General features: G+C 40.6%; 1 protein-coding gene across 4 annotated transcripts in view; it reads right to left on the reverse strand.

The window, feature by feature from the left end:
- Positions 1–7,268: 7,268 nt before the first annotated feature.
- The window catches only part of EEFSEC (eukaryotic elongation factor, selenocysteine-tRNA specific), a 132,827-nt gene continuing 125,744 nt past the window's right edge, over positions 7,269–14,351 (reverse strand). The window contains exons 7-8 of one of the 4 annotated variants that reach the window (XM_026075480.1): positions 13,756–13,822; positions 10,824–10,880 (exon numbers count right to left, since the gene is read on the reverse strand). In XM_026075480.1, coding sequence (XP_025931265.1) covers positions 13,800–13,822 — 23 coding nt within the window. In that variant the 3' untranslated portion in view covers positions 10,824–10,880; positions 13,756–13,799. Of the gene's footprint in view, positions 10,881–13,755; positions 13,823–14,351 lie in introns of all 4 variants that reach the window. The other 3 variants (XM_026075479.1, XM_026075481.1, XR_003255156.1) reach the window with 3 other exon arrangements.

Consider the following 14,351-nt stretch of genomic DNA (forward strand, 5'->3'; position numbering starts at 1 on the left):
GATCAATGGTATAGCTCTTCATTTTGAAGAGCATATTGATTTGATAGTGTTAAAAGCATGAAGTTTTCTATAGGAAAGAGAGGTCGGAAAGATCTGCACTTTTTTAAAGATGAGTAAGATCAGATCTGATAAACAAAATAAAAAATAGTAAGAAGGAAGGAAAATTCCAAACTTCTGTTCCAACAGAACATACAATTAACTGAAAAACTGCAAATTAAAATGATTTTTTTTTTGCAGTTTCATAATTATCTTGTGGATTACAGTGCCACACAATATCCTGAAAAACATGTTCCAGCAGTTTTCTAAATGATTGGGTATTCTGGTAACAGAAAAACCCACATTTACACTAGACAGAACAAAAATATGAAACTTCAGGCTCAAAGGATGTAAGATATCCACTAACTGTGAGGACTCGGGAAACAGTTCCTTCACAAGCAGGTTATTCCATAATAACCCATGACGAAGCTTCTTGTACTTTCCAAGAAAGTGTGGGGTTCCGGAAACATTAGATTCTAATCTAGAAGTCCCTGTCTTCCCATGAATCTGCTTGAAAGCAGAAGAGAAGGAAGGAAAATGAGGTAAGGGAGCTTCGGGAACACAAAGCACATCTGCCTTCAAGGCTCCTTCATGCCCAACATGCGCCTGCAACATGCTCCGCACAGTGTATAGACAGCTGACAGCAGCAGATCAAAGACAGCCAGAACTCTCCAGGCATCTCTCTTCTAAATGACTAGGCAGGACTGAAAACTGGAGCTGCAGGAAATGCAGGCATACTCGCTGATCTCCAGAGATAAGGACAGGGAATCCTCCCTGCACTGACAGCATCATAACTGGAGTAAGCAGAAAGAGAGGTAAGGCTGATCCAATGCCACAGTGAAACAGCCCTCAATTCACCCATTTGTCATTCGGTTTTGAGACCTGGTCTTTCCAGCCTGTGTATAATCAGTGAATCTGTAGCTCTCCTCTAAACTCAGGTCACTTGGAAGGGACAAGGTCTGATCAGAAAGATGAATGTTACCTAGAAGAATATTTTCTGATGATCTGACTCAATAAGCAAAATATACCTGCAGGCAGAAGGGTGCGAGCTAATCCCTGTTGCGCTACAGCCCTACAGAGACGGCTGATCCTTCTGCAATTCCAAACTGCCAGTCAAAGCTTTAACATCTTAATACACGGCATGCAGTAATTAAAATTTCTAATTAAGGGGGGTGGGGGGGAACTAACCAGCAAAACTAATACAGTAAATTAGCAAACCATATGTACAAATTGAAGGTGGTCTTTGTAGCTCTTTCAAAGATCATATTAATGTTAATATATTAAGGAAATGATTCTGGACATAGCTACCATGACTCCTCTTGTGCCCATTTCAGTAACCTGAGACAAGTAACATTTGCTAAACAAGCCTCCTTTGTCAGGGTGCACAGCATGTAACAGACAATCCATCTTATCATCTGTCTTGGAAAGACAGAGCAAATCAAAAAGGACCAGGGCACAAATAGACAAATTTTGTCTGCATTGTCTCAGCGAGAGATGAAGTTATCTCAGATTTACTTTTGTCCCAGGAAAGAAAAGAAGTGTTCTGAGGAGCATGGACTAGCTGTCTCAAGTCCAGTAACAGCAGCCTCGGATGTGGCCTTCATGTGGTAGGGAAAAAACACAGGAAGAAACAGTAGGAGCTACAGTCCGAAGGTTCAGCTTCACCTCTGCAACATGCCACATGTGACAGTGGATAGCTCCCTAAACTAATTCTTCCAATTCTGTACCCATACATTAAATATGCATTTACTGCAACACAGAGGTGTAGGTGAAAGCTAGTCAAACAATGCTTTTAAAGTATATCACATCAAGGACAGAAATTGTTAAAAGAGAACGAATACTATCAGCACTTGGAACAGATATATCTAAGTGTTTTGTAGAGAGCTTTTCTCAATATTGATCTTGCAACAACTGCAACTTTCAAAGAAATTATGTTAGAAAACTCTGACACTTAAATATTTAAATACCTTTGTTACAACGACAGAATTAAATTATTAGATACCTGCACATTCTAATACTGCCGTTACCACACAGTTTCTAGGCCTCTACAAACACATCTCAGCCTAAAGCCAAGCCTCTGCTTTCTCAGTTGTCTTCCCCTGCCAGCTCCATTCTCATCCCAAAACTGCAAGCTTCTGCTCGTCCGTTGTTCTAAACCCGAATGCGTTCCTCAAACTGCCCAGTCGTGCCATGTTTTGCCAGATGGCAAATGACATTTACAGAGCAGCATGGAGACCAAATAGTCCACTTGTTCAGCGGGGCTGCAGGACTAAACACAGATCAAATCTTTGGAGTTAGCGGAAAAAAAACTCCGAGGTATGGAGTGATTTGGATTTCCTTCCTAACAAAATGCTTCTCTTGCAGGGCTCCTTGACTGCAACATTTTGAAAAGACAAGATGACAAAACATCATAACAGCAGTTCAAAGCTACTCTGAAAAAATGCTAAGCAGGAGAATGTTTAAGGGAACAATCATCTTCTGTTGAATAACAAACATAGAAAACACAGTATAGTTCTTCCAAATAAACATTCTTAAAACCTACTACCAATACTCTTTTTTTTTCTCAGCATATCACCACTACTGTCACATTTCAGGCCTTCACTATCTTCTGTGCAACGTCACCTCTCTACTGCCCATCATTCCCTTGTACATTCATTAACTTAAACATATCTTAGTTCATCTAAAAAGGAGCAGAAAAGATGTACATGAGAAAACACATTTCATGTTGTATCGCTTGAGCTATGCAGCTTTCCTCCCTCATGCCTAATTGAGCTGTTTGCCATCCCACCTGTTCCTTTAGCTCATGGGGGCCCTGTTTCTGCAGCTTGCCAAGTGCTCTTAATTCCCCCACTGTAAGACTGCAGGAAGCCTTCATTTGCTGTGAGTTGCCACTCCACCTAACTTATGAAATTATATAAATGACTGCACCATAGGCAATGCAGTTCTTTCAACATCACAAAATTAGGAATCTGGTGAGTGGATCCTTGAGCATTTTTCAGAGAAAGCTGCAGTAGGGTACTTTTGCCAAGGAAACTATCTGACAGCCTTCACCCCTCCTGTATCTTAAGATGCAAAACAAAGCGAAAAAGTTTCCCACCAAGATTTCATGTTTAGTCCAGCATTCCCAACATATCTTTCCAAGGATATGATAACACCCTACAACAATCTTCTTCAGAAAGCAGAGAGAGAGAGAGATGAGACCTAAGAAATGCAGCTTTTGTTGCACTAAGTAACAGGCTACAGAACTAAATTACTGTCTCACTCTTAAATGAAAACATTATTTCCAATTGTCCTGGAAAGAGAGAGGGTGCTGAATAAGAATGGTGACGTGACATCATGGAGTTTTGGTCTAATTAGGCAACCATTAAACATGCTTTGCATGAAGTGCCTACAGACAAGCAGTGTAAGCTCAAGGTATGGAAGCGTCACCTCATCTGAATTCCTTAATTCTGGCTGGGACAGCTGAGAAAATGCTGATGACACAGTACCGCTGCTAGATCACAAATAAGAAATAGCCAGGGCCCAATGATGCATCCTCCTTATTACAAAGAGGAGATTAAAGTTAGAACATGAGATTTGGACAGAGGATACCTCTGAACAGCTGTTTCTGTAAGACATGCTTGAGGAAGAGACCCTGGCATTGTGGTGATGCATCTAGCATCCAGAGCTGTTTAGAGCAGAAGTGCCAGAGCACTTTGAGAGATCACCATACAACAATACCTCCATGTCTTCCTGTTCTCATTTCAGAGCGATTCCCAACCTCAGATTATGAGGCATGCAGAACATCATCTTTATGTTTAAACCTCAAGGTCTGAAATGAGTCAGTGATGGAAAAGAAAAGCATGCTTGCTCACTTTTCTGCATGAGCTGCATTCTGCTTCTGCTGCACGTATGCTCTATGCAAAAAATCACTTTTGATGGTAAGTGTTCTTTCAGGCCACGCATACTTCACAGGTATGCTCAAACACCCTTGCCCACCTTTATCGATACCTCATCCCAATGACTTAAAGGCACAAACAGGTCCACTTCTCAGATTCTTTCATTACGAAGAACGCAGAAGTCACTATGTGGTGAGGAATTCCAGAAGAACCTCAGAAAACTGAACAAGTGGGCAAAGAGGCAAATAAGCTTCAAAATAGACAAATGAAAATTAATTCATGTAGGGAAAAAATAATCGAAACCATGCTTATATGATCCTGAGTTTGGAATTAACAGTTACAACTGAGGAAAGATTTTGGAGTGTTCATTCACAATTCTTTACAATTACTGGCTGAGTGCACACTGGCAACCAAAAAGTCAGTCACCAGAACGGGTACTGCAGGCAAGATGGAAAGCATTCTTTTGCCATTGCATAAAACTGGGTATTTCTTATATTCTGCAGTAATAAGAAAGGATGGAAAGTTGTGGAATACAAGCAGGCAAGAAAAACGTCTCAGATCCACAGTTCCTTGCAGAATAATTTCTGTACTTCTGCTTCCCGCACGGTAAACCGCTTTTCCTTCTTTGAATCATTATCTCTAGATACTCTCTATTTCTAAAGTCTCCACAGAAAGAATGGTCCATATTCTGCAGAGAAGAAATTACACACATTTTAATGCAGGCGGGCACCAACATAGATTAGATAATCTTTGAGTAACCTGACATTGTCAGGAAGAGTTTCTGAAAGACCTTGCCCTCTCCACATAGTAAAACAGTATTCTGATGTACAAGGTGCAAAGTTCAACTTAGCCTTGGTTAAAGTGAGGCTTAAGAAAGAAAACTGGAAGATGGATTGCTTGATTTACTTAACAGGAAGAAATTTAGGCAAAAACACTGTGTGGGGTCTAAGTTTCAGCTTGTACTTATGGAATGCTGTTTTGGGAATGAATTCACCATGAGGGCATGGATTACTCCTAATTGTCAGACTGAAGTTATAGGCACTAAAATATCAGTTTTCACAGACAAGTACTGTAAGAGAACTAGTTCCTACACGTCTGAAAGGGGGCCATATACAGTCTAATAAAAGCAATTTTGCGGTCCAAGGAGGATGGAATCTCTCTGATTGACATGAATGAGGCCCTTGAGAAATCTAAGAATGAGCAACTAAAGCACAGATTGCATGACTTTCAATCAAAGAATAGGAGAAGGAATTGATCTAAACAAAATCTTCTAAAGCTAGTGAATAGCCTAGAGTTCTTAAAGGATCATAAGTAATCAGATCACTTTAGCCAAAATGCCAACATAATGGCACTAGCAGGCTTCTCAGTCAGTACCAAGGTTGTTTAGTAGCTCTTGATCCAGACCTCAAATTACCTCTTGGTTTAGAAACACAGACTAGAACAGAGGGCTCAACAGTCAAAAGAGGGCGATGTTTTTAAGAGCAAGTCTTGGAGTTCAGGTTAGGGCTAAGACTTACCAAAGCTCTCACTGGGTTTATCTGATTCTGTTTGATTAGCTACTTTTACAGCTGATCCTGACCAAAAAGAAGTGTAAGATAGGACTCCCTCACTCCTGTCATTTATTAGAAAAAGAACAATGAACATGTATCAGAAATATGTGAGACTAAGAGGTATCTCAGACCATCTTTGACGAGCAACATCCACTGTGTGTGTGTGGGGGGAACACATTCAAGTCTTGCAGACTGATGATAGCATCCTGAAAAAGCACTCATATCGGTGACACTAATAAAAATAAATAAAAGAACTGTAACACTTGCTGAGAAATGGAAAACCCATTCTATCCTGAAGTCTGCTCTGTTTATAAGTCCACTAATAATTAGAATTAAAACCAGCACTGCATGTATAGCCACAGACATGGGGGAGACTTCATATTCTGGCACAGGCAATACAAAGTAAGTAGACCCACTGTACTCTTTCCCTTCTTACATACTGTCCAAGATAGACCCACAACCCTAAGTTATTAACCTAGTTTTGTACCAGAAAAAAATTGTGAGGAATCCCTGAGGAAGACCCCCACCTCCTCCAATATTTTGCTTAGACATGAAAAGCCCCAAACCCTTGAATTCTTTCTTGATGTCCATCATCTAGCAAGCTTTGCTACACCACAGACCAAATCATAAGTTCTTCCCAGTCTCCCACATTCAGCAGTTTAGCTCCCTATGCTAGACTTTAAAAATTATTCTATTTATACATGCAGTTTAATTTGGTTGAAAACTCATGTGTTTGTAAATAAAGAGCTCTTCAGCTTACTGTGGATATTAAACTAAAATGGAAACACAAGGAGTTTTTAAAGCTGTTAATAACTATCATTCCTCTTTTGCCTTTCATCCTTCATTTCACAAGATCCCTGAGCACTTTACAGATGTAAATACACAGCCTGCTCTCCCAGCAGTGAAACGCAGACAGTCCTGGGTGGAACATGGCTGCTCTAGGACATGACTGCATCATTGTAACTCCTCATCATGCTGGGCTTTCACTTTTGCTCTGCCACCCTGTGGCTGTTCGACTGTACAACTCCAACAAGCATGTGCAATGCTCAGTGCCCTTAAATAGGAGATTCCTCATACACTCCAAGAACTCTGTCAGTGCAGATGACTTATCTGTAGTCAAGTACTTGCAACAAATTAACACAGTTGGCAGGAAGCAAGGACAAAAGCCTACTTTCAACTGAGACTCACCAGGAACCACACCTAGAGAGGACATTGCTGCCTTAGGATTTGGTCAACAGACCAGAGTTAATGACTCTACTGCAGTCATTAAATGCACAATAATTTTTAATAATAATTTTTCTTCGGGAGACGGGTTTCAAGTTTCATCCAAAATCTTCATTATCAACACCACAACATACCCCATCTTTAGGTAGGGAGATTTAGTTCTGATTCCAAGTGAAGGATGCCACCTACTGAATCCTTACTACCATGATTGTATGCTTTGACTCTCGCAGTTCAAGACCTCTAGCAGGATCACAAGCCAGCCTGCAGTACCAGAATAAAATCCACAGAGAAGCAGAAAACAGGCTTGAAAAAAACAAACCTTTTCTCCCTGCTACTCTCCCCACAGCTCAAAGATGCATTACTCACTGAACATCTGTACTACTGCAATAATTTCTAGTTTTGCAGTACTGACAACTTTAGCAATATTAAAAAAATCCTTACATCTTTATTCCAATTTGGATTCATTATAATACTGTCTGACAATATATGCTAGTACAGTACATTCTGCCACATTTAACCCCTGTTCCCAGTTGCCATTCTTAGCTTCACGGCTTAATGACACAGAGTCAGTAGATCACAATATGACCCTGTTAATATTTTTTTAATGCCATTTTTACAAATTACAGCATAATGCACTGATTATGAGGATGAAAGGAAAGTCTCTACGTCTGTCTGGAAACCAAATAAAAGAATGTTTGAACATCTGTTCATCCAACAAATGTCTTTAAAAGCTTTGATTTTCTCATAATCATTTTGTTCCACCATTTCACCCTTTTTCGAATGTGTATCCAACAGCCTCAGGACAGCAGCCAGAGATCTGCAGTAACAGCACATTATAATCAAAGTTCTCGGGCACACTTAAGTTCTCCTTTTGGAATTAAAAATGGGGGGGGAAAGCCCCAAACCAAACCCCAACCTTCAGAAGATACCTCCAGCTGTCTGTCCTACACAGATGTCTGCTAGGGGAACAAAATGAAAGGACAGGGTGCTTTGCAACAGGGGCTTTACATTTACAAAGCACGAGGATAAACACAGTGGCGGGTCAAAGCACTCCCATGAGGCTTGGGGGTGCCTACCTCTACACAGACTGGTATTATTCCAGGGTCAGCAGCAGTCGTCCACATGAGATCTCTGCCCCAAGATGCAGCTGAAGTGCCTGCACACAGCCTGCTACTGACAACGAGGCAACTGCCCCGTTCTCAGGAGAGTGCCTGAACACAGGCCACGTGCTGGAGCTGACACAAGCCCCCTCTACCACGCTGTGCTTGCAATGCCTGCTGTGGGAGCTCTGCCAGCAGCTGGATTTACATTTCCTTCTCCGGATGCAGGAGAAGAGCCAAAACAGGGAGAAGCAGCAAGCAAAGGTGCAAAGTAACAGCACTGAGAGGAGGCTACATATTGGACTGAGAGGATGGAAGAAATGCATAGAGCTAGTGTGCTAGTTTGGAGAGGAGACATGCAGGTGTGGGGAAGGATTAAAGGGATATTACAGGAGACTGGAGGAGAAAGGGACGGAGGTACAACTCTGGAAGCTGTTGCTGCTCCCTCCCTTGGAGTTCCCCGAGGGAATGAATTACGGGACCCTCCACACTAGAAGACTATTCAGCCAAGAGGAGGGCTCTAGGGCTCCATAAGCATTCATCGCTAATGTGTTTTCAAATGGATCAAGTTCCATAACAAGTGACTGACTCACTGAGGCTGCTATGGACAACAGTGGAAAGGGAAAACATTAATCAGATGATGCTTTGTAAAAATACACACCATTATTTACACTGACATAATGCCTCCTCTCCAGAACTATTCCAAAACGCTTTACAAATGAGAGAGACAAAAGCCTGTAAGCGCAAGGCTAACAACTCTGGAGCAGCCAACAATACTCCACAGTAGAACAACTTTCAAGATGACTACCCCTTTTCTTTTTGAAACTCTAGGTAGAGTTGGCAGAATTTAATTACTCATTTAAAATTTGGCAAGGGACAACACTAGAACTATACAGATGAAAATACTGTAAGTTCCTTAATAATTCACTTTTCATTTTCTTTTATAAGAATTATTTTATACCAATAATTCTTAGACTAACCTGGCACGGTAAAGGCAGCCCTTCTGTGTCATCTGCTTCTCTAGCTTCCACCACTGCAGTATCTTAAGCAGAGGCAACAGTATAGGGTTCCAAACAAGATTTGATAAAAGCTTAAGACAAAGATAACATAATAAATATTCTTTCCAAAGACTGCCTTTGGGGGTGTCTGGGAAGTGGACAGAAATGGGGAAGAAGAGGTGACAGGGATGTGAAATGCATTTTTTTTTCATTGCAGAAGGATACATTTTCCAGCAAAGCTGGCAGCACAAGTCACATTAAGCCATAGCTGAAGTTGCCTGCCTAATTCCTCTGGGATCACGCTGAAAGCACACCCTGTAATCTTAAGGGATGTGCTAAAGCTTTGCTGGGACTCACTCAGCAGAAACTGTTCAGGATTATTCCACAACACACTCTTTCTGTTTTGATTTAAAGGGGCACCATCAAACTAGTTTAGACACCAGACTTGCCCTGCCTCATGACTGTTCAGCTGTAAATATCCTCTCAGTATCTGATATTTTTGCCATTCTTGTCCATTTATGTCACCTGGAAAATAAAAAGAAAAGTAGGAAAGACTGGGAAAAACAGGAACATGTTAACAACAAAACTCATGTCTGTCAATGGACATACGATCATCAATGCTTTGATAAACAGGTACAGTGATCTATTACAGTTATTTCTATGTACAAGTAATGCACTTGTTATACATGTGGTCATCTCATGGCTAGCTTCATTAAAGAGGTTACAGTCTGCTATTTAACAGCACCAAGTAGAAGTACTTATTTTGTTCAAAGGCAGAAAATTTGTTCAAAAGGCAGAAACTAACACTTCCCATGCTGCAGATCCTAAATCCCATTCCTGTTCAAGACTGCAGCTTCCACACCTGCAGCATGGTTTGTTTTCATATTACAATGTCCTATGCTTTGTAAATTTAAAAAATAATAATAAAAAAAAAATAAGGAAAAGGAATACTACCAGCCTGCTCCTTTTCATGAGCCTAGGACATGAAATTGAAAGGAAGAACCAAAGCAGCCATGAAATCCCTATTAAACAACTAATGGTTTCTAAAGCATCTTGGAGATATTCATTTTACAAGGCTTACACTGCAATCTTCTATCATTATTTTAATGAAATAAAGACCTTGGCTGTTTCCAGAGGCAACTTTCTTTTACTCAAAAGAGACACTTTGGTTACCAAAAAAAAAAAAAAAAATCCAGAGGAGGATTCATCATGGTTCAGACTGGCTTAGTCTTCCAGTTTCTTAGAGAATCAAACGAATGGGCAGGAAATTCAGAAAAGCTACATAAAACGTCACTGAAGATAGGTTCTGAACCTTTGGAACAGCAAACAGAATAATTAAGACTCTCAGTTACACGCATCATTATGTTTAATGTGAAAAACATTTCAAGATATAAATCATACTTATAAAAAAATCCATACCATCTCTCAGATAGCATCCTACATAGTTGCAGCTGAAGGAATGTGAAACATCCATTTTAGGTTCCACCTATTATGTTGTGTGCTTTCTGTCCCTCACTTTGCTTGGGGAAGTAAACCTAGACTAATCAGTTTTGTTTTGTGGGTCACATGCAATTCACATCTTGACTGCATTTAGATTAATATTGGTAGCAAACATTTAAACTTAAAGAAACTTTAAAACAATTCTCCACTGCTATTAGAATGTACACCCACATGTACTCATTCAGCAGGTGATGTTCTCAGAGGCCATAAAGGTTCAAATTGCAAAGACACAAAACAAGCAGAACAAAACCAGGTCACAGGGATTCTGGAAGGGGGAATATAGTGAGCAGGAGCTTCCAGGCTCTATTTGTAAGGAAGGAACAAGTCCAATGCATTCAGACAAGAACTACATTCCACCTGAATCCATTTCAGAGTCTGGTCTTTCAGGTGTGATGGAGGACCTGCTTTCTCAAGATTGTATCATTTTCTTCTGCATGTCAAAGACATATCTTTTAAAGAGAAGAGTGATGGCAACAGGTTGGGCCGAATCACTCTTGCTGCTTTCATCCTCTTTGGCTGTGTCACCCTTGCTTGCCTTAGACTTCTTCTTGGAGGCAACAGTGAGAAGCATCTTGGTATCCGGCCTTAACCCATCTGAAAAAAAACAAGAACATGCATGAAAAGCCTCTCAGAATCACATTTCTGTATATCCAGAAATAAATGAACATGCCAGATTACTTCTGAGAACTACTGAAGGAAATAAGAAAATAAATCAGATATATCAGAAAAGTTACATTCTATATCACACTTTTGGAATATAGTAACTAATAGGAAAAATAAGAGAAGCCTTCAAACATAGTTCGCAAATGTAAAATCCCCAACCCAGTGCAGTCTCCTGCATGATCATTCCCAGACCCATATCCACTGCACACCCTGAAACAGACTCCCCTAATCAGTGTCTTTCTATGGCTTTTAAAGTATTAAATATAGACAAAACTTTAAAGAAGCCAGACCAGCTTGCCCCTGCTAGGCCTTTTACTCAGCAGACCTTTCCTATTATTTTACATAAACTTCCCCCAGTTTCTTCTGGTAGTTGTTTTGGTGTCAAAGAAATCTCATCACTGAGGACATTCATAAAAATATAGGTCCTGAATGAAAAATAACCACCCGTTAAATATGGAAATTTTGTAAAGCCCTAAAGCTCAGAGGTTCTCAAATGTCTTTAGTCTGTTTCCTAGACTTGCCAGAATCACACTGATCAGTTTTACCCAATGATACAGTTGTATTTCTGGCTAAAACACAGTATTTGTTAAGAGTCACAACTGCCTAACACCATCACTTCTTAATGAACCAGAATTAACCTGTGTAGGATTCCGGGGATCTAAACACCAAACTTCAGTCTTTCTCTAGACATGTGTCCTAACATAAATATCTGACCTTTTTTCCTAAATGGCTGGATTTACTTACACTTTTATATTTTATTTTAACTTGTCACACTGGTGGCATTTTAGATAAGAAACGCAAGATAGTCAAGTCCGAAGAAACGCTGTAAAACAAGAGAGATGCAACTCCTCAAAGACCACTCCTGAAAAAATGCTTTCTTAAAGCTGAAGACAGCAAGCTCCTTGGAAGCTTACTCAGTGCCACCTGAATACGCTGAAATGTGGTTCTCAGGCATTTGGCCAAATTCAGTTCAGGTATTTTTAACCTGTGGTGTCACATAACCTTATCTCAAACACTTAATCAGCTTCTCTCCCCTCATATTGAAATTCAGATGCGGATTCTCATATCACAGCCTGACAAAAAGATTGAGATGCTTATGATTTACTGGAGACAGGAGGTCTACAAGCACAGGTGATTTGCTCCATTACAGACAGATCTAGAGGGCACTTAGGGCTGACTGCAGGGGCACCCGGCACCAGAGCCCACCTTCTCATCTTGCTACGTCAGACAGCAAATTGTTCCAAGCGGCATCCACACCACACAGCAAAGGGGAAGGGAGGAAGGAAGGAAGTGTTGAAGCAAGACCAGGAAACTACCAATTTGCCATTTCATAAGCAGAGGCTCTGCAAACAATCCTGCACGTTGCCCCGAAGCGCTTCTCTCCAGGCTAGATAAATCTCCACGCTTTCTGGAGAAAGATGGGACTTGCTTTTTCCCAAAATGCAAGAGCGCAGGAGAAGACAAGAAAAGCAACATGTTACATATGTAACTAAATTAACTACAATTTACGCTAAGGTTGCAGAAGTCCAGCATCAGGCAGAATCGACTCTGCACAGTTCTGCAAGATCTTGTATTTCACAGTTAAGGCAGTACCAGTTTTTTCAGATAGCAGAATACAAAAAAGCAATGATTATTTCATTGTGAAAATAATTGAGATAGCTTTTCCTTGATGGTTGAGAAGTCTGATAATGACTATCTTTGCACATGTAAGGTTCAATTAATCAAACTAGATAATATAGTGTGGCCTGACCACATATTTATTATATGGCTTTATTACATTGTATAGTCATGTTTGATGCAGCTGTTTCCATTTTTTAATTGGATGCTTTCATATAAATCATTAGCTTTACAATCATTCCATCTTATGAAAAATAATTTATCATTACATGAAAAGCAACTTATTTCCTATTTGGAAAACTCTGAGCACATCTTGGGTACTGCTAGAAAAAAGAAAAAATAACACACACAGGCAGAAATAAGGAAAACAAATTAAAACCAGCAGAGAGCTGGACTGCATGAGGTCACGGATTCTACCTTTGCAGGATTTATTTCCTATTGTACATTTTCTACTGTTTTGACCAACTTAATTGCAAGTGTCCCTGACCAGGGTTTCCTCTGCTTTCCTGGGAAGACCATTTACTTTTTGGACAAAGAAACATTTCATTTTGCTTTCTAGTTGGTTTCCCTTTCTGGGTCTTATCACTATTACTGTGTTGCTGTTACTGGCACATTACTGTTGAAGAAAGATGTTTAACTCTAAATCCTCGCAGAAAGACGCAATTTTAATTAATTAAAACAAACAAATTCTAAAACACTTCTATTTATGTTAGTGGGCTTCGTGAGACTAATTTCAGAAAAAGCTAATTGGCGGAAAGGAGAGAGGAAAGGGGGGGTGCGACGCTACAGCAGCAGCCAAAGTCTTCGCTTGCGGAGGCCGAAGTCAGGCAGCCACGCCGCTCCCCTGACTGCCTTTTTTGTCGCCTGCCCAGCTCCAGGGCGACGGCGTCCCCCAGGCCGGGGCAGAATCTCTCACCTCAGGACAAGCGCTGACCGCAGCAGTCAGCGGTTGCTCCTCCAGCAGCGAGGATGAGAGCACTGCCTCAGCTAAACCGAGCTTCAAAAACTGCCGGCAAAATTAATGAGCACTTCGGCTGCTCAACACACCCGAAAGCCAGGCCACTTATTTCGATGTCTAAACGAGCAATCCCATGATCGAAAAAAAATAAATTTTCAAGAAAAAGAATGCATATGCTGTACATGGAACTGTATCAGGGAAAAACCTGTATTTAAAAATAAGCAATCTCACCTCCTCCAAACCAGCACATTAATTTCCAAGTCTGAAGATACGTCTCAGCTGCAGCCATTAACACCTCCTTGGATTCAAACAAGGAATTACAGGTAAGAAGTTTACAGAAGAAATGGAAGAATGTGGTAGTTCCTACAAGCGAAATTATGGGCCGACAGCCAAAGGCAGCTCAGGCATTATTAAATTCACAAGGTATCTAAATTACCTAATCGGATCCCGTGGCCCTCATTCCGCAAACAGATTAGGTGGCTGGCATCATACCCTAACAAATGGCATTTTCTGTTTTTTTCACTCTGGTGCCAGGAGGTCTAAGGGCTGAAGAGGCTCTGTGATATGGAACAGCACAAAGAAACAAGCAGCGAGAGACAGGCGGGGAGGCACAATCTAGGTTTCATCTACCTCCGTGGATTTCTCGCGTTACACACAATGCATACTTTACTTTTTACAAAACCAAGGAAATGAAGGGAAATATATCTGTCACCGAAGAAGACATCAGACCTTTAATAGCCGAAATGACGGATATTTTTAGATGGAGGTCTAGTTTAACTTACTTACATTAAGAGTCTAATCTCTGCCAAACAATAGCTATGTTAGCT

This window comes from Apteryx rowi, unplaced genomic scaffold, assembly GCF_003343035.1.
Source record: "Apteryx rowi isolate R43461 unplaced genomic scaffold, aptRow1 scaffold_405, whole genome shotgun sequence".
NCBI lineage: Eukaryota > Metazoa > Chordata > Aves > Apterygiformes > Apterygidae > Apteryx > Apteryx rowi.